We start from the raw sequence: 23,045 nt of genomic DNA, 5'->3' as shown, positions 1-23,045 counted from the left end.
AATTATTGATGATGACATAGCTGCAGTTGAATATATTTTCCATGATCCGTAGTGTTGAGAAATATAACCCACTGGAAAGCGGAGATATCAAATGAATATCAAATAAATATCAAATAGCACACGTCAAAAAAAATAAATTGAAACCAAAGCAAAAACAAATACAAAATGTCTAAGTTTTAAAATTTTGTGTCTTATCTGTGGGGAATAATTATTATGTATCAATGTACACCTAATGGAGAAATAAATCTAAAAGGCAGGGCAAAAATAAACAGTCAAGTTATTGAGGAATGAAAAATAGACATGCGGTTGAAGCTTTTCATCTTGCACTCATCAGGAGATATGCAAGAATACATCAAAGGCTTCAACACTTCATTCTGTAGAAGAGAAAAGTGTTGCTCAGTTGATAAATGTGGTGCCGACAGCAACAAAGAAACCTTGCCAGCACCCTTTCAACAACTCAAAAGTACTTGTAGAAACATGGCCTAAGTAATTTTTGTGGCAGGGGTGATATTGAAAGAGGAGATCAAAGAGCATCAAGAAGTAAAAATATTAATGGAAGAAAATTTATAAATTCATAAAACTTTGGATACAATTCCTGGTCCACATAGATTACATTTGCACTTTGTTACAACCTACAACCTGGGAAATTGTGCTGATGTTTGAGCCCCATGGCTTCTAGAGGGACACTGCAAAAGTGAAATGATTTAATCAAATGCACACAGTCCTTGGAAACCTGGGTCAGAACCCTGGAACTCCTTCCACGAAGTCAGTTTGTGTTTATCTACAGCATAAGGACTAAAGCAGTTTAAGAATGCAGCCTAAAACCCCTATCTCCAGGGCAACTAAGGAGGGGAAATAAAAGCTTCCAGCCAAAAGTGCACCCATCTCTCATGAGTGAATTAACTGAAAAAAGAAACAGCTTAATGGGATCAGGTTAACAGTAAACACTGACCAGGTTCCTATATTAAGTTCTAGCCATTAGTAAATGAACCTATGAACTATTGAAATATGGCTGTATTAGTTACAACTTAACCCCCATTGAAGACTCTTGGACGCACAGAGAAACAAAAAAGAAAAATTGATTGAGTCCAGGAAAAAATTCTGGAAAACTCAATCCAATAGCATCAATCCACAAGGTTCAATGACATTCCTTTTGCTTACCAAAGCCACCTCTTCACTCCCCTTTTTCCAGGCTTGCAGGAGGCACAAGGTGATTTGTACACTGAGTTCACAGTCTCTTGAAGATTGTTTAAAGGCAACTTATGGCATCTAATAGGAAAATGTAATTGGCTTTCCTTTAGACTCCGAGATTCTTTCTGCAGAGAGAGAGTGACACAGAACCTGTTTTCCAGGTCTGGATTTTACTTCCCCTCAATAGTAAGCACTCAGTCTATTCACTTACCTGGGAGGTGATCATGGAGTTGCCGCCAAGATGGTGAATTCTGTCATCTGAACCTGATCACAATTGCAAACCAATTGGTGATCTGTTGTTCACTGAATTTCATTTAGTGTCCACACCCTGGTTCTATGCCATCTTATTCTTCCCATTCCTCTTTTCTCTTTCCCCCTCCCCCTGTCCACTCACTGACCCCATACCCCTTCCCCAAATGTCTTGAACAAAGCAGTACGAACACAATTCTCACTGAGTGCAAATAACTTATTTTCAGAGGTGCAGCATTTCTTCCCACAGTCCTTGGTGTTTTAAAACAATATTGACCCATAATCCAAAATAAAGATAAACGAAAAGGTGAGATATTCATAAGATAAGAGGTGAGAAAGGTGACAGCCGAACCATAATTAAATTTAATTAAGTAATTTTAAAATAATATAGTGAATACTTAATACATTTCTTTTAATTAAAGGCGATCAATGAAGCTTAAGGAACTACAGATAATACGTGTCACTTTAGAAGCAGGGTAGTCGATAGAATCCTTATTCAAATGCGTTCAAATCATACAGAAACTGAAAATCTAATGGTGTGAATTATGGAAGGTTTGATCAACTGAATTATTGGAAGTAGTGGAATGGATTAAACTAATCAGTTCTCTATATTCACATGGCTTTCATTTAGTTGTTACGCAGGGTCAAGTTTTAGATCAGAAGATGGAATTAGGGCATGTCACAGAATGCCCTCTCAGACTGACAGAAATGTTGGAAGCTGCATTCTGTTGGGATTACTTCACTGTTTACATAAATTAGTCTTGAATTGGAAGTGCAATCTAAAAATTTAACAAAATGAAGAAAATAGGAATGACTTTGTGAAAATGGATGTGTATTTGGCAAATGAAGTTCGTATATTTAGGTGGGAAGGGTAGCAAGGACATGCATTACCTGGGAAAGTTGAGTGAAACATGAGGAAAAGCTGAATATGTTAACAAAGTTACGTGATAAATAGAAGGAAACTTAAATGGGGCATAAACATCAAGAGGGCAGATAGCTTGTTTCTAAGCTCCAAGTGTTAAAGTGTATTACAATATATTTATGAAGCTTAATTTCCAGTGACGACATCAATCATTAGTCGGGGAAACTGAACAAGTTTTTCCTAACCTAGGAGTGTAGTATTCTCTCTGGCTCACTATCTTTAAAACTTGAGCCATTGGGACTGGTTTGTCACTAATCCAGTAGTGAGAAGTATATTTTGTGCTCACAGTCAAAACAAATATTTGCCTGATTAGTTTTGTTTTGAGCATTGTTTCAATAATCTTGTTGAACGTTTGGTTTGACAGTTAAAAGTGGTTAGAGATTTTATTTCAGTTTGGCAGTTTTTGACAAGATGTTGCTGCTGTGTATTTGGTAGTGAAGTTATTAGAAATTTTGGAAGATTCCTTATGTCTGATACTTAATAACTATACCAGCTGATACGGTCATCAAATCCATGTGAAGGATACAGATATGTGAATAAGATATAGAAGCAAAATTTTAAAAATCCTTCCTTTGCAGAATATTTACCTTTTGGAAAGCCTGTGCCCAAAATGAATGGGTGTGAGCCCAGTAGATAGTTTTGAGTTGTTGATGATTAATATTTTCTTTTGCTGTGCCTTTCAATCCTTTCCACAAACACTTCACACTTTCTCTTTTTTCCATTCATGTTTTCATCTTGCTGCTTTGATTTTTCTTGCATTAAATGTTGCCCTTTTTTTTTCTCTGATAACTCAGCCTGCAGTTGTTGCAATCCCAGAATCAGGGGAATGAACACATTTTAACAAGAAAAGAAAATGTGCCACATATCTCTATACTGAAAGGTTTCAGTGGGAACTGGGGCACCATAGCTGAGGGGCTCGAATTGCCTTTGAGTTCTGTGTATTAAAACCTGTTTAAACCACTTCTGTTCAACCTTGAAGCTTTACCAACATGCTGAAGAACAAACAGCCTCCAACGGTGAGCATTCGAGCAACGATGCAGCAGCAGCAACTGGCAAGTGCCAGAAACCGCCGTTTGGCGCAGCAAATGGAGAACAGGCCCTCTGTCCAAGCTGCGCTCAAGTTGAAGCAGGTGAGCAACAACTTCCCGGTGACGTTTTCTTCTCCATCATCTCAGGATTTCCATGGCATGCGTCATTCTCCAGTTTGCTTTCTCAAAATGGTCTGCTGCTCTACATCCGATGGTCGTACTCTCCAACCAGCTGTTAATCCGAATGTAAAAATTAATGTGAGTGATAGCACCTTTTCCTCGTTTCCTTCCTCCATGGAAGGAACTGTATAGTGACTTCGTCTTCAGCTATATTGAAATCAAAGGAGCTCTTATGGAGAATTGCAGACATGAGAATACTGAATCATGAGCCTTACTGACTGACCACTACTTTTTTCTGGAAGCTTTTGGATCTTGATACTTTTTTCCATGATTTCAGGTGCTGATAGCAATTTAATATGTAGAAGCATTTCAAATTCACCTAAATCACTAAAGAAATGTTACCATTTATATAGTAGTTCAAGGACAATAGTCATTCAGTATTAAGTTAAAGTGATATCTTTGAGGGTGTATTTTTTAGGTGGGAGGATAAAAACAACTGTACAAATCTGCTCCCCAACCCTGAGAGTATGGTACGATGTGACTTCTCACTGGGTTCAAATTGTATTGAAGGAAAAGATTTCTAAAGTGTAAACTTTGGAGAAAATGCAAGGCTTCAGAATGACATGGCTTCAGTGAGTATAAGTCTTTCTCCCAATTAGGGGAAGTACTTTAGCTCAAATTTGTACAGACATTAACGTGAAATACATAAAAAAATAACCCATTTTGGAAAGGGAGGGAAGCCAAGAAGATCAGGGGAAAAACCTAATAAAGGTGTACAAAATCTCAGAAGTTGATGGTCTGTGTTGTGATTGTGAGGAGAAACATGAATTTTCTTTTGCTCTGGCAGGTCATAAGTTATCTTTGTAAATACAGATTCTCAAAGTTTTTCTATTTGAACTAATACAAGCATTTAATGTTTCTCTATCTGTTAGAACATGACTAATTTGTCAGAAACTTGGTGATTTGGTGACTCATGCTAGTGAGTCATTTTCAGGGTGATTGTACATGAATACTTTTGCATATTTTGTTGTGGTTATGCATTTTGTGGTTTAATTTTGCATTTTAGCAGCTCTTCTATGTATGTAAAACTATGTAGAGGCAATGTCCCTGATGGTAGTCTTGCTGGACTATTAATCCAGAGACCCCGATAATATTCTGGGAAGTTGGGTTCAAATCCCACCATAGCTAATGGTAAAATCTGTTTTCAATGCAAAATAATCTGGAGTTCAAATCTAACAATGACTATGAGACAGTTGTTGACTGTCATTAAAATCCTATAGAATTCACTGGGTCCTTTAGGGAAGGAAACTGGTCTGGCTTACATGTGACTCCAGATTTTGCATAATGTGGCTGATTCTTAACTGACCTCTGGGTCATTATGGATAGCTGATAAATGCTGGCCTAGCCACTGCCCATATTTTGTGCATTAAGTTTTAAAGGTATTTCCTGGGAATCCTGTAAATCAAAGATTTAATTTCTTGTGACAAGGGTTCAGCTGTGGTGATGAGAGGGGCTTACTTGTGAATTTCGAGTACCAGGCATTAATGTTTTAAAGGTTTTCTTGTCTCATCATCATGAGACTGTAGGAATAGGAGAAGGCAAATCAGCGTGGGTCTGTTACACTATTCATTTAAATTGCGACACATCTGCTTCAAATCCATTTTCCAGCACTTTTTTCATATCCGTTGATGTTCTTAAATTCGTATTGCTTTCTGGATTGAACGTGATTACTGAGCTTCCACAGCTCTGATGTATTCACCACCTGCTGAGTGAAGAAATTTTCTCATCTCAGTCTCAATTCACCTTCTCCTTTATTCTGAGATCCCTGATTCTAGACTTAGCAAACAGGGAAATTGTTCAAGTAACCTGTCATGCCTAATAAGAATATTGCAAATTTTATTGAGATCAACTGATAGCAAGTTTTGAGAAAATTTGTAGCTCAGATTAAGGTTCTGGATGTAGGTTTGTTTGCTGAACTGGAAGGTTCGTTTTCAGATGTTTCATCACCATACTAGGTAACATCCATGAGCCTTCGGGTGAAGCACTGGTGACACAGTCTGCTTTCTATTTGTTTGGGTTTCCTTGGGTTGGTGATGTCATTTCCTGTTCTTTTTCTCAGGGGGTGGTAAATGAGGTCCGAGTCAATGTGTTCGTTGGAGTTCTGGTTGAAATGCCATTCGTCTAGGAATTGGGCGGCACAGTGGTTAGCACTGCTGCTTCACAGCACCAGAGACCTGGGTTCAATTCCCGCCTCAGGCGACTGACTGTGTGGAGTTTGCACATTCTCCCCTTGTCTGCGTGGGTTTCCTCCGGGAGCTCCGGTTTCCTCCCACAGTCCAAAAATGTGCAGGTTAGGTGAATTGGCCATGCTAAATTGCCCGTAGTGTTAGGGGCAGGGGTAAATGTAGGGGAATAGGTCTGGGTGGGTTGCGCTTCGGCGGGTCGGTGTGGACTTGTTGGGCCGAAGGGCCTGTTTCCACACTGTAAGTAATCTAATCTAATTTAATCTAATCTAATCTAATCTAATCTTGTGCGTGGCTCTGTTTGGTTTGTCCTAGGATGGAAGTGGTGAGAGTGGGTCAATACCGTCACGCCAGTAAGGGTATTATTGATGCAACACATCCAACAAGCAGATAAAACACGTCCAGAAATCCTAGTCACTCTCCCCTACATCAAAGATGTCTCGGAAATGACTGCCAGACTACTCAAACTTCTTGGCATCATGGGAGCTCGCAAATCCACCAACACAGTAAAACAGCAGCTAATGAACTTGAAAGACCTTATACAGACAACAAACAAAACTAACGTCATTTACAAAATACCTTGCAAGAACTGTGGCAAACAGGCAGAAAACTAGTGACCAGGATACATGAACATCAACTCGCCACAAAAACACATGACCCACTCTCACTAGTATCTTTACATACAGATGAGGAAGGACACCACTTCGACTGGGACAACACATCCATCCTAGGACAGGCCAAACAGAGACAAGCACAAGAATTCCTAGAAGCATGGAATTCCAACCGTAACTCTATCAAAAAACACATTGACTTGGATCCCATTTACCGGCCCCTGAGAAAAAGAACAGGAAATTACATCACAACAGGAAATGATGTCACCAACCCAAGGAAACCTAAACACAAATACAATGTAGGCCATGCCACCAGTGCTTCATTTAGAGGCACACTGATGATAACTATTATGGTGATGACTCGTCTGAAAACAAACCTTCCAGCTCAGCGAGCAAACCTACATCCATCAATTCTGATTTCAAAACTCTGAACAGTACAGACTAGTTCCCTTAATCTCCTCAAAACAAGCTGTCTCAACACCTGTTCAGTTGCTAAAATCCTGAAAATTTGATTATTACTAAGATTAATATGCCAGCAGACTGGAGAGTGGCTAATGTGCCTTTATTTAAGAAAGGCTGTCAGGAGAAGCCTGGGAATGTAGACCTGAGAGTCTACCGTCAGTGGTGGGTAAATTGTTGAAGGTGAATCTGAAAGATAGAATTTACATGTATTTGATGAGGCAAGAAATGATTAGGGATAGTCAGCATGGTCTTGTGCAAAGGAAATCGTATCTGTCAAACTTGAGTTTTTTTTGAGGAAGGAACCAAAAGGATTGAGGGCAGAGCGGTAGACATTGTTTACTTGGCCTTTCAGTAAAGCCTTTAATTAGTTTATCAAACTTTATCAAAGTCAAATCACATGCGATTCAGGGTGAGCTTGCCAAGTGGATTTGCAGTAGGAGACATATGTTGGTAGTGGAGAGTTGTTTTTCGGACTGGAGGCCTGTGACCAGCAGTGATCCACAGGGATCTGTGCTGGGTCCACTTTTGTTTATATAAATGATTTTGGATTAGAATATAGGAAGCCTGGCTAGTAAGTTTGTGGATGGCACCAAAATTGGTGGTAGTGGACAGTGAAGAGGGCTATCCAAGATGACAAAGAGATCTTGATCAATTGGGTCAATGGGCTGAGGAGTGGCAGGTGAAGTTAATTTGGAAAAAGTCGAGGTACTGCATTTTGGTAAAACAAGGGCAAGACTTGTATACGCAGTAAAATGGGACTAATTTGGGAGCATAGTTGATGTGGACTAGTTGGATCGAAGGCTGTGTTTATACATTGTACGAATCTGACTTATATTTTGACTACCATTTGGAGAACTACTGTTTTCTCAACACATCCTATCACTTTATCCAGACAATCCCACTCTTTCTGACAAACTTGTACATTGTAATTTGATATGATAAGAATTCTCAAATTTTGCTTTGCCCTTATATCCGTAATATTGATTAGTCCAGTTCTGTTTGGTTAGAATATTGAGAGTAAATGTGAGGTTATACACTTGGACAGAAAGTATTGAACTGAATATTTAAATGAAGACAGGCTATGGGAAGATAAAACACGGTGATGGGGGAAGGTCCTTGTGAGTGAATCACAAATAAAAAGCATCTTAGTTAGAACATAGGAGGAAGCCATTCAGCCCATCAAATCCCCTCTGCAATTTAATATTGGACCGAAGGATCTGTTTCCATGCTGTATATATCTATGACTCTGTGACTACCATGGTTACTTTCCTCTCTGCCTCAACTCTACTTTCTTCATAACACTTCAGCCCTATACTAATTGAAAAATCCATCCTCTCTTTACATGTACTCAGTGTCCTGGCATCCACTGTATTCTCCTCATCTTTGTTTTCAATTTGCCATCCTTTATCCTAAAACTATGACCTGATTCTAGAATTCACCACAAAGGGAAACATTATCTCTAAGTCTATTTTGTCAATCCCCTTTAGCATGTTACGTAGCTCAATTCAGCAAGTAATGGGGAAGGCAATACAATGTTGGCCTTTACTTCAATGGGAATGCAATATGAAAATGGGGGAGAAAATAAAAACAAAATTGCAGACGCTGGAAATCAGTTTGCTGGAAAAATCAACAGGTCTGGCAGCATCTGTGGAGAGACATCAGTTAATGTTTCAGTCCTGTGAACCTTCTTCAAAGCATATTAAAAATAAGGAGGCTTTGCTAAAATATACAGGGCATTGGTAAAACGACTCAACAAAAACCCGAAAGGACTGAGGATGCTGTAATTCAAATTGGTGGAACATCTCAGCAGATCTGGTGACATCTGGAGAGAAATCAGATAGCGTTTTGGGTCCAGTGATCCTTCAGAACTTGTTCATAATTCCTTATCTAAGCAATTGAGTCATTCAGAGAAGGTTCACAAGGCTGATATGAGGTCTGGAGGGAATGTTATACGAAGAGGTTGAGTAGAGAGGCCCTATTCTTATTGGAGTTTAGAAGAATGAGTGAATTTATTGACGGTAATTGTGGAAAATTTGTTTCCTGTGTGGGAGAGTCTAAGACTGCATGGCATGATTTCACAATAAGGGGTCTCACATTTAAGAGACAAATGAGGGGGAATTTCTTGTGTTGTGAATGTTAACATCGCCAGAGAGATGTTGAGGCTGGACCATTCAGGATATTCACATTAAGATAGACTGACTTTTAATCAGTAAGGAAATAGAGGGTTTATGGGGAAAAAGCAGAAAAATAGAGTTGAGGATCATCAGATCAGCCATGATTTCATGGAATGGTGGAGCAGACTTAAAGGGCTGAATGACCTATTTCACCTTCTAGTGTTATACAAGTCTTAGGACATCGAACGATACAGTGCAGAACAGGCTGTCCAGCCCTCAACTAATCTAAGCCCATCACCCTAGACTATCCCATCATCCATATGCTTATCCAAGGACTGTTTAATTGTCCCTAATGTGGCTGAGTTAACTACATTGGCAGGCAGGCTATCCTACACCCTTACCTCTGAGTGAAGAACCTGCTTCTAACATCTGTCTTAAATCTATCACCCCTCAATTTGCAGCTGTGCCCCCTTGTACAAGCTGACGTCATCATCCTAGGAATAAGACTTTTACTGTCTTCCCTATCTAATCCTCTGATCATCTTGCATGTCTATTAAGTTGCGTCTTAGCCGCCTTCTCTCCAGTGAGAACACACCCAAGTCCCTCAGCCTTTCCTCATCGGACCTTTGCTTCAGACCAGGCAACATCCTGGTAAATCTCCTCTGCACCTTTTTCCAATGCTCCCGCATCCTTCCTGTAATGGGGCGAACAGAACTACGCATAATATTCCAAGTGTGGCCGCATTAGCATTTTGTACAGTTGCAGCATGACATCATGGCTCCGGAACTCAATCCCTCTACCAATAAAACGTAATACACTGTATGCTGCCTTAACAGCACTATCAACCTGAGTGGCAACTTTCAGGGATCTATGTACATTGACACCAAGATCCCTCTGCACATCCACACAACCAAGAATCTTTCCATTGACCCAGTATTCTGCTTCCTGTTATTCTTCCCAAATGAATCACCTCACATTTATCTGCATTAAATCCATTTGCCACCTTTCAGCCCAGTTCTGCAGTTTATCCAAGTCCCCCTGCAACATTCTTCCACACTGTCAACCACTCCACCGACTGTGGTTCCATCTGCAAACTTACTAACCCATCCACATATGCCTGTGTTCAAGTCGTTTATAAAAATGACAAATAGCAATGATCCCAAAACAGATCCTTGTGGCACACCACTAGTAACTGGACTCCAGGCTGAATATTTTCCATCAACCTCAGCTCATTGCCTCCTTACAGAAAGCCAGTTTCTAATCCAAACTGCTAAATCACCTTCAATCCCAAGCTTCTGCATTTTCTCCAATAGCCTATCATGCGGAACCTTATCAAAGGTTTTGCTGAAGTCCATGTACACCACGTCAACTGCCCTACCCTTATCCACATGCTTGGTCACCTTCTCAAAAAACTCATGTTTGTGAGACCAAAAAAGCGAAAATGTTGGAAATTCTCAGCAAGTCTTGTAGCATCTGTAAGGAGAGAAAAGAGCTGAAGTTTAGAGTCTAAACTTTGACCCTTTGTCAAAGCTTAAAAAAAGGAGAAATAGGGAGGTATTTATACGAGGCTGAGAGAAGGTGAGTCATGGCTCCAGAAGCAAAGGTAGCAATAAAGAGGTGACAATGATAGTGCATAGAGAGATTATAGGGAGATTAGGGGCTGTGAATGACCAAGGCTGAAGCCAGTGCTATGTGACAAAATATGTGGGGGATGGGGGTGATGGGTGAAGCAGAGACAAAATGGAAAACGGGAGAAGGGTAGCAAAGGGGGAAGAGAGGAAAAAGGTGATGAGAGAGTGGGGAGCGAGAGAAAGAGACCATCAAGAAATAAGAGGTACAGAACAGTGAAAGAAATATATGTTAAAAAAAATTAAATAAAATTACGGAGCAGAATGAAAACAGAGGGGTCGAGATGGGATAATCATCTGAAGTTGTTGAATTCAATGTTGAGACTGGCAAACTGTAACGTGCCTAGTCGGAAGATGAGATGCTGTTCCTCCAGTTTGCGTTGAGCTTCACTGAAACATTGCAGCTCCTAATCTCCCTATAATCCCTCTATGCACTCATTGTCACCTCTTTATTGCTACCTTTGCTTCTGGAGCCATGACTCACCTTCTCTCAGTCTAGTATACTTACCTCCCTATTTCTCCTTAAGCTTTGACAAAGGGTCAGTTAGACTTGAAACGTCAGCTCTTTTCTCTCCTTACAGATGCTGCTAGACTTGCTGAAATTTTCCAACGTTTTCTCTTTTTTTTTGGTTTCAGATTCCAGCAGCTGCAATAATTTGCTTTTATCCATGTTTGTGAGACACTTGACAAATCCATGTTGACTATTTCCAATCAAATTGTTGCTTGCTAGATGATAAATCCTATCTCTTCTAATCCTTTCCGAAACTTTTTCTACAACAGACATAAGGCTCACTAGTCTATAATTACTTGGGTTATCTCTACTGCCCTTGAACAAGGGCACAACATTTTCAATTTTCTGGTACTAAACCTGATCAATCAACCAAAGATTGATCAAAGCCATCTTTGATCAATGATGACTCCAAGATCAAAGCCTAAGGCTCGGCCATCTCCTTCCTAGCTTCCCAGAGAATTCTCGGAAAAATCCCATCTGGCCCAAGGGACTTATCTACTTGCACATCTTCTAGAATTGATAACACCTCCTTACTAACCTCCAGCCCTTTAATAGACTTTATCTCAGTCTTCTCTTCTACAATATTCTCCTTTCCTTCAGTAAAAACAGATGAGAAATCTTTGTTTAGCATCTTTCTGATCTCCACAGGGTCCACACATAACTTCCCACTTCTGTCTTTGAGAGGCCATATTCCCTACCCTAGTCATCCTTTTATTCCTCACATATCTATAGAAAGTTTTAGGGTTCTCCTTTATTCTACCTCCTTTATTCCTACATCATCTTTTATAAATTAATGGCGAAAAGATTTCTTGAATTGCTGTAAGTAGGCTTTGTGTTATGAGATTTTGACCCAGTATCACTGAAGGAATGGCACTATATTTTCATGTCGGGATGGTGGTTGAACTTGCAGGTGGTGGTGCTCCCTTATATCTGCTGACCTTGTCGTTGCAGTCATGAGTTTCAAACCAGTCTTGTTCTCCAAGAATCAAATCTGTTTGTAATATTTGTAAGTGATTTGGGTGAAAATGTAGATGGTCTGGTTTGGAAGTTTGCAGGTGACATGAAAATTAGTCAAATGATGAAAAGTGAGGAAAATTATCCAAGGATGCAGCACAATATAGAGCACGATATAATTTAAGGAGGAGAATTTGATGGATGGTGAGTTGAGGCTATGTTGATGTTTTTTAAAAAAAAAAAGTGGTTGGTTATTCTGAAAAGCATTAAGGCAGACAAGTCCCTAGGACATGATGGGATCTATCTCTGAATACTGAGGGAGGAATTGTAATCTTCGTAACGTGTTTAACCACAGAGGACAGAGAATGGGCAATATTGTTCCTTTGTTGAAGAAAGGTAACAAGGATAATCCAGGAAATTACAAGTCATTGAGCTGGGTCAGTGGGTAAGGAAATTATTAGAGAAAATTCTTGAGGACAGGATTTACTTGCATTGGGAAAGTATGTACTTCGAGGTGGGCAGCATAGCTTTATATTGGGAACATCCTGTCTCACAAACTTCATTTAGTTTTTGGAGGAAGTGACAAAAATGATTGAAGACAAGCAGCTGGATCGGGTTGCCTATGTGGACTTTAGCAAGACCTTTTGACAAAGTCTTTTCATAGCATGCTGATATAGAAGGTGAATTAACATGACATCCAGTGAGCTTTAAGATGGCTACTGAACCGGCTTGGTCATAGAAGACAGAGTAATGGTGGAAAGATGCTTTTCTGACTGGAGATCTGTGACCAGTGCTGGGACCCCTGCTGTTTGTAATATATATCAATGATTCTGAGAAGACTGTATGTGTTATGATTGGTAAGTTTGTGATGAACAAAGATTTGGGTGAGTTGCAGATAGAGGATTGCCAGAGGATACAGCAGATATAGATAGGTTGGAGACGTGGGTAGAAAAATGTCAAGTGAAATTTAATCTGGGCAAATGCAAGGCAATGCATTTTGGAAGTTCTAATGCAGGAGGGAAGTATAGAAGAAATGGCAGAACCGTTAGAACCATTATCATAGAGGGATCTGGGCATACAGGTCCACAGTTGCCTGGAAGCAAAAATGGAAGTGCATAACATTGTCAAGTAAGTGTATGGCATCCTTGCTTTCATTGGTTTGGGTATGAGAGTATAAAAATTAGCAAGTCACATTGCACCTATAAAGATCTTAGACGATGTTTGGAATACTGCATGCAGTTCTGGTCGCCACACTACCAGAACAATGTGGAGGCTTTGGCGAAAGTACAGACAAGGTTTGGAGTGTATTAGCTATGAAGAAAGATTGGACAAACTTGGCTAGTTTTGACTTAAATGTTGGAGGCTGAAAAACGACTTGTTAGAAGTTTACAAAATTGAGAGGCATGGTTAGTCAGTTTTTTTCCCAGGGTTGAAAAAGGGTTGGGGGGTGGTTTTAAAGGAGAGGTGAAAAGTAAATTCTTTCTACAAGTGAGTAAGTGCCTCAAATGTGCTGCATTTGGAGGTAATAGAAGTCGATACGTTAGCGGAGTTTTGAGAGGGATCTCTACAGATACATGAACAGGCAGGGGTTAGAGGGATATGGACCACATAGAGACAGGCTTTTTGTTTAGAAAGGCATCATGTCAATGCAGGTGAGGTGGGCCAAAGGGCCTTTTCCTGTGCTGTACAATTCTTTGTTCTTTGGTTCCAGAGATGAGGAGTTTCAATTATGAAGACAGTTGAGAGGAGGAACACTGTTTTTCCATGTAGAAAAAAAGCTCAGGAAATCTGATAAAAGTATTCAAAATCGTGTGGGTCTTCATAGATTAGGTAGAGTCATAGAGATGTACAGCATGGAAACAGACCCTTCGGTACAACATGTCCACGCCGACCAGATATCCCAACCCAATCTAGTCCCACCTGCCAGCACCCGGCCCATATCCCTCCCAACCATTCCTATTCATATACCCATCCAAATACCTCTTAAATGTTGCAATTGTACCAGCCTCCACCACATCCTCTGGCAGCTCATTCCATACACATACCACCCTCTGCGTGAAAAAGTTGCCCCTTAGGTCTCTTTTATATCTTTCCCCTCTCACCCTAAACCTATGCCCTCTTGTTCTGGACTCCCCGATCCCGGGGAAAAGACTTTGTCTATTTATCCTACCTATGCCCCTCATAATTTTGTATACCTCTATAAGGTCACCCCTCAGCTGCCGACGCTCCAGGGAAAACAGCCCCATCCTGTTCAGCCTCTCCCTATAGCTCAAATCCTCCAACCCTGGCAAGATCCTTGTAAATCTTTTCTGAGCCCTTTCAAGTTGCACAACATCTTTCCAATAGGAAGGAGACCAGAATTGCATGCAATATTCCAACAATGACCTAACCAAAGTCCTGTACAACCGCAACATGACCTCCCCACTCATGTACTCAATACTCTGACCAATAAAGGAAAGCATACCAAACACCACCTTCACTATCCTATCTACCTTCAACTCCACTTTCAAGGAGCTATGAACCTGCACTCCAAGGTTTCTTTGTTCAGCAACACTCCCTAGGACCTTACCATTAAGTGTATAAGTCTTGCTAAGATTTGCTTTCTCAAAATGCAGCACCTCGCATTTATCTGAATTAAACTCCATCTGCTACTTCTCAGCCCATTGGCCCATCTGGTCCAGATCCTGTTGTAATCTGAGGTAACCTTCTTCGCTGTCCACCTCCAATTTGGTGTCATCTGCAAACTTACTGTATCTCTTATGCTCGCATCCAAATCATTTATGTAAATGAAAAAAAAGTAGAGGATCCCGCACTGATCCTTGTGGCACTCCACTGGTCACAGGCCTCCAGTTTGAAAAGCAACCCTCCACCACCACCCTCTGTCTTCTACCTTTGAGCCAGTTCTGTATCCAAATGTCTAGTTCTCCCTGTATTCCCTTTATAAAGAAAAGGCTTTATTTTATCATGTGATGAAGGGCTTCTAAGGACAAAAGTTTCAACAGGGTGGGTCTATTTCTATTGAAATGCACAAAAACGAGAGATGTTCTTGAAACAATATGCCGAGGGAAGTTGGCAGCACTGTGTCTGAGAGGAAGTTCTCTTTATAGAAAAACAAGAAATTGGAGATGCTGTTTAAGCATAAGTTTACCTTTAACTTTGAGGTGAGAGCAATTTTTTTTTTCATGGTCATTTGTGTGGAATTGCCTTCCCCTGAAAGTGGTGGAGGCTGGGTCTTTATCTAATGCAGTCTTGAATACATTTAGTCTTTGATAGATGAAGTTAAGGCTAATGGACTGTAGGCTGTTAGGTGGATTTGAGACCAGAGCCATTAAGCCCTGATCTTATTGAATGGTGGCATATACTCAGAAGGGCTGAATGGCTTACTCCTGCTTCTGTGTTCATGTTGCTTATGAATGTGAAACTGCGTTTATCAGCATACTCTACAAAGTACAGAACACAATTGTGTCGATCTTGAATTATATCTGTATTTGAAAAGTTAATTTTGTGACTTTATGGCCCAGAAGAGTCTGAAACAGCGTCTAGGTAAGAGCAACATCCAAGCACGATTGGGGCGACCAGTGGGAACTTTGGCCCGAGGACCAATTATTGGCCGGGGATCACCAAGAGGAGGCGTGCGTCTTGGCCGTGGTGGACGCGGAGGTGCGAGAGGAGGGCTTCCTCTTCGAGGTAGGTAATATTCTGGTCGTCAAGAGGTCACTGCAGTACATTGAGTTGGATATAAGTGGTTGCTGATGTAATCCATGATGGAGTTGCGGACCCATTGCCTCTGAAATCAGTTGGTGCGACTGAACCCAAGTTAATTAGGGTCAAGGTAGACTGTTGCCCTGATTTTACTGCATTGAAAACTACCTGATGAACTGAAATGTTTGGGACATGTTGAGAACATGCGAGGTAACTTATAGTACTGGTCTACCTTTCTGCAAGCAGACTTCAGGGACTAAGGTAGGAAATTGCAAAACAAGACTTCAAAGGTTATGATCTCCTTGTTTCCACACAGTAGTGACTACAAGACTAGAAGGATTGAGCGATGAAGCAAGAGGGAGGGCTTTAGATTCTTTAGGCATTAGCTCTGTTTCTGAGCATGTTGGGAACTGTGAAAGTTGGACAGGTTATATCTGCACTGGAGTGGGATTAGTATCTTTGCAGGATGGTTTGCTGATATTATTGAGGTGGATTTAAACTAGATTGGGAGGGAAATGGAATCCTGTCAATTAATTCAGAGGAAAGAGAAGCTGATGTAGAATTAGAAGTTAAACTACAACTGAGCGAGTCTAGAAGGCTGAGAAAACATACACTTGATAAGGAAAAAAGAAGTTTAATGAGGCCAAGTGAAATATATTAATTTAAAGAGTCAGAAATAAGCAAGATGGGCTGAAGGTTCAAGCATATTGTGTTTCAAGAAGTATGCAGGAGTATAATACAGCTATGTTGGAGTATGACTGCAACTTGCAGGTGACCGGTTTGACAACTGAATATTGCTGGTTACAGCATGCAGACAGGGTAGATTTTGCAAGGGTTGGGGTTTGGCAAAGAGTCTCAATATTGCTCCGAATCAGTGAAGGTGGTTGATATCTTGGAAGGATCATCAAATGAGGTCATGTTGATCTCATAGGCAAGCAGACCGTCAAATGTCTACTTTAGGCTGCCAAACTATTATGGAGAGATGAAGGATTAGATTTGTAAATTACAGAGAGGCATAAAATAAGGGATTTCAACTACTACAGTATCAGCTAGGATAGTTTTAGTGCACAAAAGGGAAAGGTTGAACGAACAAATCTAGATCTCCTGGAATGACAGAAGTTGAAATGAAGAAGAAAAAGTATGATTATGACAGGTGTCAGGCAGAAAATATAATTGAAAACCAAGAGGAATACACAAGAATCAGGAGGTGATAAAACATCATATAGATCCAAAGAGGAATTGTGAGACAAGACTGTCGACCAACATAGCCTGGGGTCCCAAAGTATCTATGTAGACATAGAAACAGAGAGGTAAAGAGGAGAGGGCCAGTTTTAAATTTAAGGGGATTTGTATATGGAGATGGGGGCATGGCTGCAATATTAAATTAATGTTTTACATCTGTCTTTACCAAGAAGTTAGCGGCTTCATAATTATAATTGCCTTATTCTTTCTGTATTTTGTTATGGCCTTAGGTCAGGGTCCAAACCGAGGACGTGGTGGAGTTCCACGATTAGGATTAAAACGTGGTGGAATGAGAGGTCGAGGAGGCCTGGGCCGAGGAGGTCCACCTGGACGAGGAGGTATCAGTGGCAGAGGTTAGTGCGAGTCCTGATGAAATGGATATGTCACTGTCAACCTTATTAAATGTTTGCCTTTGATTTCAATAATGACTGAACACAACTCATCAGGGACAGTTATAAAATAGTGGGTAATCATGGATAAGTACTGGCTTGAGAATTGGAGGAAAATCTCAAAACGTTCAATTCAGCACACTAATAAAGTCTCAGCATGGAAATGGGCCCTTTGGTCCAACTCTTTCATGGCAACCAAGTTTGCCAAAGTAAACTGGTCCCATCTTCCTGCATTTGGCCGAGTTCCCTCTAAACCTTTCCTATCCAGATGACTTTTAAATGTTATAACTGTATCTGAAGCTGCCACTTCCTTGGCAGTTCATTGCCCGTTTGAATCACCTTTGTGCAAAGTCTTTTTTTAAATCTTGCTCCTCTTGCCTTAAAAAAAAAGCCCTCTAATTTTGAACTCCTCTATCCTAGAGAAAACGCTGTTGCTATTCACCTTATTAGACCATAAGACATAGGAGTGGAAGTAAGGCCATTCGGCCCATCGAGTCCACTCTGCCATTCAATCATGGCTGATGCGCATTTCAGCTCCACTTACCAGCGTTCTCCCCGTAGCCCTTAGATTCTTTATGTCTAGAGGAATTATCAATCTCGGCCTTGAAGACATTTAGCGTCCCGGCTTCCACTGCACTCCGTGGCAATGAATTCCACAGGCCCACCACTCTCTGGCTGAAGAAATGTCTCCGCATTTCTGTTCTGAAATGACCCCCTCTAATTCTAAGGCTGTGTCCACGGGTCCTAGTCTCCTCGTCTAACGGAAACAATTTCCTAGCATCCACCTTTTCCAAGCCATGTATTATTTTGTACGTCTCTATTAAGTCTCCCCTTAATCTTCTAAACTCCAACGAATACAATCCCAGTATCCTCAGCCGTTTCTCATATGTTAGACCTGTCATTCCAGGGATCATCCGTGTGAATCTCCGCTGGACACGTTCTAGTGCCAGTATGTCCTTCCTGAGGTGTGGGGACCAAAACTGGACACAGTACTCCAAATGGGGCCTAACCAGAGCTTTATAAAGTCTTAGTAGTACATCTCTGCTTTTATAAATACCCGTCATGATTTTATAAACCTGTATAAAGTCACTCCTCAATCTCCTATGCTGCAGTGAAAAAAGTCCCAGCTAGGCAGTATGGTTTTGTGCAGGGAAGGTCATGACTTACAAACCTAATAGAATTCTTTGAAGAGGTGACAAAGTTGATTGACGAGGGAAGGGGTGTACATGTCACACACGTGGACTTTAGTAAGGCGTTTGATAAGGTTCCCCGCGGTGAGTTGATGAAAAAGGTGAAATAGCATGGGGGCCAGGGTGTTCCAGCTAGATAGATAGAAAAGTGGTTGGGAAACAGGAGACAGAGGGTAATAGTGAAAGGGAGCTTCTCAAAATGGAGACCTGTGACCAGTGGTGGTCCACAGGGATCCGTGCTAGGACCACTGTTGTTTGTGATATACATAAATGATTTGGAGGAAGGTGTAGGTTGCCTTATTAGCAAGTTTGTGGATGACACTAAGATTGGTGGAGTAGCAGATAGTGAAGAGGACTGTCAGAATACAGCAGAATATTGATAGATTGGAGAGATGGGCAAAGAAATGGCAATTGAGGGTTTGGTTAAGAAAAAGAAGGAAGCATATATCAGGTATAGACAGGATAGATCGAGTGAATCCTTAGAGTATAAAGAAAGTAGGAGTATACTTAAGAGGGAAATCGGGAGGGCAAAATGGGGACATGAGAGAGCTTTGGCAAATAGAATTAAGGAGAATCCAAAGGGTTTTTACAAATATATTAAGGACAAAAGGGTAACTAGGGAGACAATAGGGCACCTCAAAGATTAGCAAGGCGGACTTTGTGTGGAGCCACAGAAAATGGGGGGAATACTAAATGAATATTTTGCATCAGTTTCTACTGTGAAAAAGTATATGGAAGATGCAAACTGTGGGGAAATAGATGGTGACATCTTGCAAAATGTCCAGGTTACAGAGGAGGGAGTGCTGGATGTCTCAAAACAGTTAAAAGTGGATAAATCCCCAGGACCTGACCAGGTGTACCCGACAACTCTGTGGGGAGCTAGAGAAGTGATTGCTGGGCCTCTTGCTGAGATATTTGTATCGTCGATAATCACAGATGAGGTGCCAGAAGACTGAAGGTTGGCAAACGTGGTGCCACTGTTTAAGAAGGGCGGTAAGGACAAACCTGGGAACTATAGACCAGTGAGCCTGACCTCGGTGGTGGGCAGGTTGTCGGAGGAAATCCTGAGGGACAGGATGTAGATGTATTTGGAAAGGCAAGGACTGATTCGGGATAGTCAACATGGCTTTGTGCGTGGGAAATCATGTCTCACAGACTTGATTGAGTTTTTTGAAGAAGTAATAAAGAAGATTGATGAGGGCAGAGCAGTAGATGTGATCTAGATGGAAGGCCTTCGACAAGGTTCACCATGGAAGACTGCTTAGCAAGGTTAGATCTCATGGAATACAGGGAGAACTAGCCATTTGGATACAGAACTGACTCAAAGGTAGAAGACATGAGGGATGCCATGGTCATCCCTGCTGATTACACTTGCAGGAAGTGCACCCATCTCCAGCTCCTCCAAGATCGTGTTAGGGAACTGGAGCTGGCGTTGGATGAACTTAGGATCATTTGGGAGGCAGAGGGGGTCATAGATCGGAGTTTTAGGGAAGTAGTAACTCCAAAGATTGCAGACAGATGGGTGACAGTGAGGCGGACTGGGAGGAAGCAGCCAGTGCAGGGACCCCCTGCAGCCCTTCCCCTCAAGAACAAGTATACCGTTTTGGATACTTGTAGGGGGGGACGGGACTTACCAGGGGTAAGCAATGGGGTTCAGGCCTCTGGCACGGAGACTGTCCCCGTTGCTCAGAAGGGAAGGGTGGAGAAGAGCAGAGCAATAATTATTGGGGACTCGATAGTTCGGGGCACAGATAGGCGGTTCTATGGGGGCGAGAGAGACTCACGTTTGGCATGTTGCCTCCCAGGTGCAAGGATGCGTGACGTCGCTGATCGTGTTTTCCGAGTCCTTAAGGGGGAGGGGGAGCAGCCCGAAGTCGTGGTCCACATTGGCACCAACGACATAGGTAGGAGGAGGGCTGAGGATGTTAGGGAGCTAGGTTGGAAGCTCAGAGTTAGAACAAAGAGTTGTTGTCTCTGGTTTGTTACCGGTGCCACGTGATAGAGAGTCGAGGAATAGGGAGAGAGAACAGTTAAATGCGTGGCTACAGGGATGGTGCAGGAGGGAGGGATTCCGGTATCTGGATAACTGGTGTTCTTTCTGGGGAAGGTGGGACCTCTATAAACAGGATGGTCTACACCTGAACCTGAGGGGCACCAGTATCCTTGGGGGGAGGTTTGCTAGTGCTCTTGGGGGGGGGTTTAAACTAACTCTGCAGGGGCATGGGAACCTAGACTGTAGCTTTAGGGTGCAGCACCTGGAGTGTAGGGAGGTTAGGAACATGGCATCAAGCTCAAAGGAGGGTGCCTGTAAACAGGAAAGTGGCTTGAAGTGTGTATACTTCAATGCAATAAGTATACGAAATAGGTAGGTGAACTTGCAGCGTGGGTTGGTACCTGGGATTTCGATGTTGTGGCTATTACGGAGACATGGGTAGAACAGGGACAGGATTGGCTGTTGCAGGTTCCAGGGTTAAAATGTTTTAGTAGGTTCAGAGGTGAGGGTAAAAGAGGGGGAGGTGTGGCATTGCTTGTCAAAGATAGTATTACAGCGGTGGAAAGGACGATGGATGAAGACTCGCCATCTGAGGTAGTTTGGGCTGAGATTAGGAATAGGAAAGGTGAGGTCACCCTGTTAGGAGTTTTCTACAGGCCTCCTAATAGTCCTAGAGCCGTAGAAGAAAGGATTGTGAGGATGATTCAGGAGAAGAGTGGTTGTTATGGGGGACTTTAACTTTCCAGATATTGACTGGGAAAGCTATAGCTCGAGTTCGTTAGATGGGTCGGTGTTTGTCCAATGTGTGCAGGAGGGTTTCCTGACACAATATGTAGACAGGCCAACAAGAGGTGAGGCCATACTGGATTTGGTTCTGGGTAACGAACCAGGCCAGGTGTTAGAATTGGAGGTAGGTGAGCACTTTGGGGACAGTGACCACAATTTGGTGACTTTTATTCTAGTGATGGAGAGGGATAAGTGTGCACTGCAGGGCAAGAGTTATAGCTGGGGGCAGGGAAATTATGATGCAGTGAGGCACGACCTAGGATGCATGGCTTGGAAAAGTAGGCTTCAAGGCATGGGCACAATTGATATGTGGAGCTTGTTCAAGGAGCAACCATTAGAGTCCTTGATAAGTATGTACCTGTCAGGCAGGGTGGAAAGGGTCGTGTGACGGAGCCGTGGTTTAATAAGGAATTGGAATCCCTTAAATGGAAGAGGGCGGCCTATGTAAAGATGAGGCGTGAAGGTTCAATTGGGCGATTGAGAGTTATAAGGTAGCCAGGAAGGATCTGAAGAGAGAGCTAAGAGCAGCAAGGAGGGGACATGAAAGGTCCTTGGTAGGATTAGGGAAAACCTTAAGGCTTTCTATAGGTATGTCAGGAATAAAAGAATGACTAGGGTAGGAATAGGTCCAGTCAAGGATAGTAGTGGGAAGTTGCGTGTGGAGGCTGAAGAGGTTGGGGAGACACTGAATGAATACTTTTCGTCAGTATTCACTCAGAAACAGGACATTGTTGCCGATGTGAATATTGAGTCACAATTAATTAGAATGGACAGCTTTGAGGTATGTAGGGAAGAGGTGTTGGAAATTCTGGAAAGGGTGAAAATAGATAAATCCCCTGGGCCTGATGGCATTTATCCTAGGATTCTCTGGGAAGCAAGGGAGGAGATTGCAGAGCCATTGGCCTTGATTTTTATGTCCTTGTTGTCTACAGGAATAGTGCCAATAGACTGGAGGATAGCAAATGTGGTTCCCTTGTTCAAGAAGGGGAGGAGGGATAACCCTAGTAACTATAGGCTGGCGAGTCTCACTTCTGTTGTGGGCAAAGTCTTAGAGAGAATTGTAAGGGATAGGATTTATGAATATCTGGATAGGAATAATGTGATCAAGGATAGTCAGCATGGTTTTGTGAAGGGCAGGTCGTGCCTCACAAACCTTATTGAATTCTTTGAGAAGGTGACTAAGGAGGTAGACGAGGGTAAAGCGGTAGATGTGTATATGGATTTTAGTAAGGCGTTTGATAAGATTCCCCATGGTAGGCTACTGCAAAAAAATACAGAGGTATGGCATTGAGGGTTAGTTGGAGGTTTGGATTAGGAATTGGCTGGCTGGAAGAAGACAGAGGGTAGTAGTTGATGGTAAAGGTTCATCGTGGAGTGCAGTTACTAGCGGTGTTCCGCAAGGATCTGTTTTGGGACCATTGCTGTTTGTCATTTTTATAAATGACCTGGAGGTGGGGCTAGAAGGTTGTGTGAGCAAGTTTGCGGATGATACGAAAGTCGGTGGAGTTGTTGACTGTGAGGAAGGATGTGTCAGGTTACAGCGGGATATAGATAAGTTGCAGAGCTGGGCAGAAAGGTGGCAAATGGAGTTCAGTGCAGGTAAGAGTAACAAAAAGATGGGGTACTGGGCTATTAGTCGGATACTTGGTAGTGTGGATGAGCAGAGGGATCTTGGTGTCCACGTACACAGATCTCTGAAAGTTGCCACCC

At 41.9% G+C, this 23,045-nt stretch overlaps 1 protein-coding gene across 3 annotated transcripts in view; it reads left to right on the top strand.

Moving 5' to 3' along the window:
* chtopa (chromatin target of PRMT1a) overlaps positions 1-23,045 on the top strand; it is a 51,572-nt gene that overhangs the window by 19,305 nt on the left and 9,222 nt on the right. For 2 of the 3 annotated variants that reach the window (XM_043684056.2, XM_087985045.1), the window contains exons 3-5: positions 3,342-3,492; positions 15,555-15,720; positions 17,208-17,330. In XM_043684056.2, the coding sequence (XP_043539991.1) occupies positions 3,342-3,492; positions 15,555-15,720; positions 17,208-17,330 (440 nt within the window). The remainder of the gene's footprint in view (positions 1-3,341; positions 3,493-15,554; positions 15,721-17,207; positions 17,331-23,045) is intronic. The other variant, XM_043684057.2, reaches the window with a different exon arrangement.

This window comes from Chiloscyllium plagiosum, unplaced genomic scaffold, assembly GCF_037043375.1.
Source record: "Chiloscyllium plagiosum isolate Xiang-an unplaced genomic scaffold, Cpla_swu_hap1 HiC_scaffold_50, whole genome shotgun sequence".
Taxonomy (NCBI): domain Eukaryota; kingdom Metazoa; phylum Chordata; class Chondrichthyes; order Orectolobiformes; family Hemiscylliidae; genus Chiloscyllium; species Chiloscyllium plagiosum.
The sequence above is the reverse complement of the archived record's forward strand: the minus strand, read 5'-3'. Positions and strand labels throughout refer to the sequence as shown.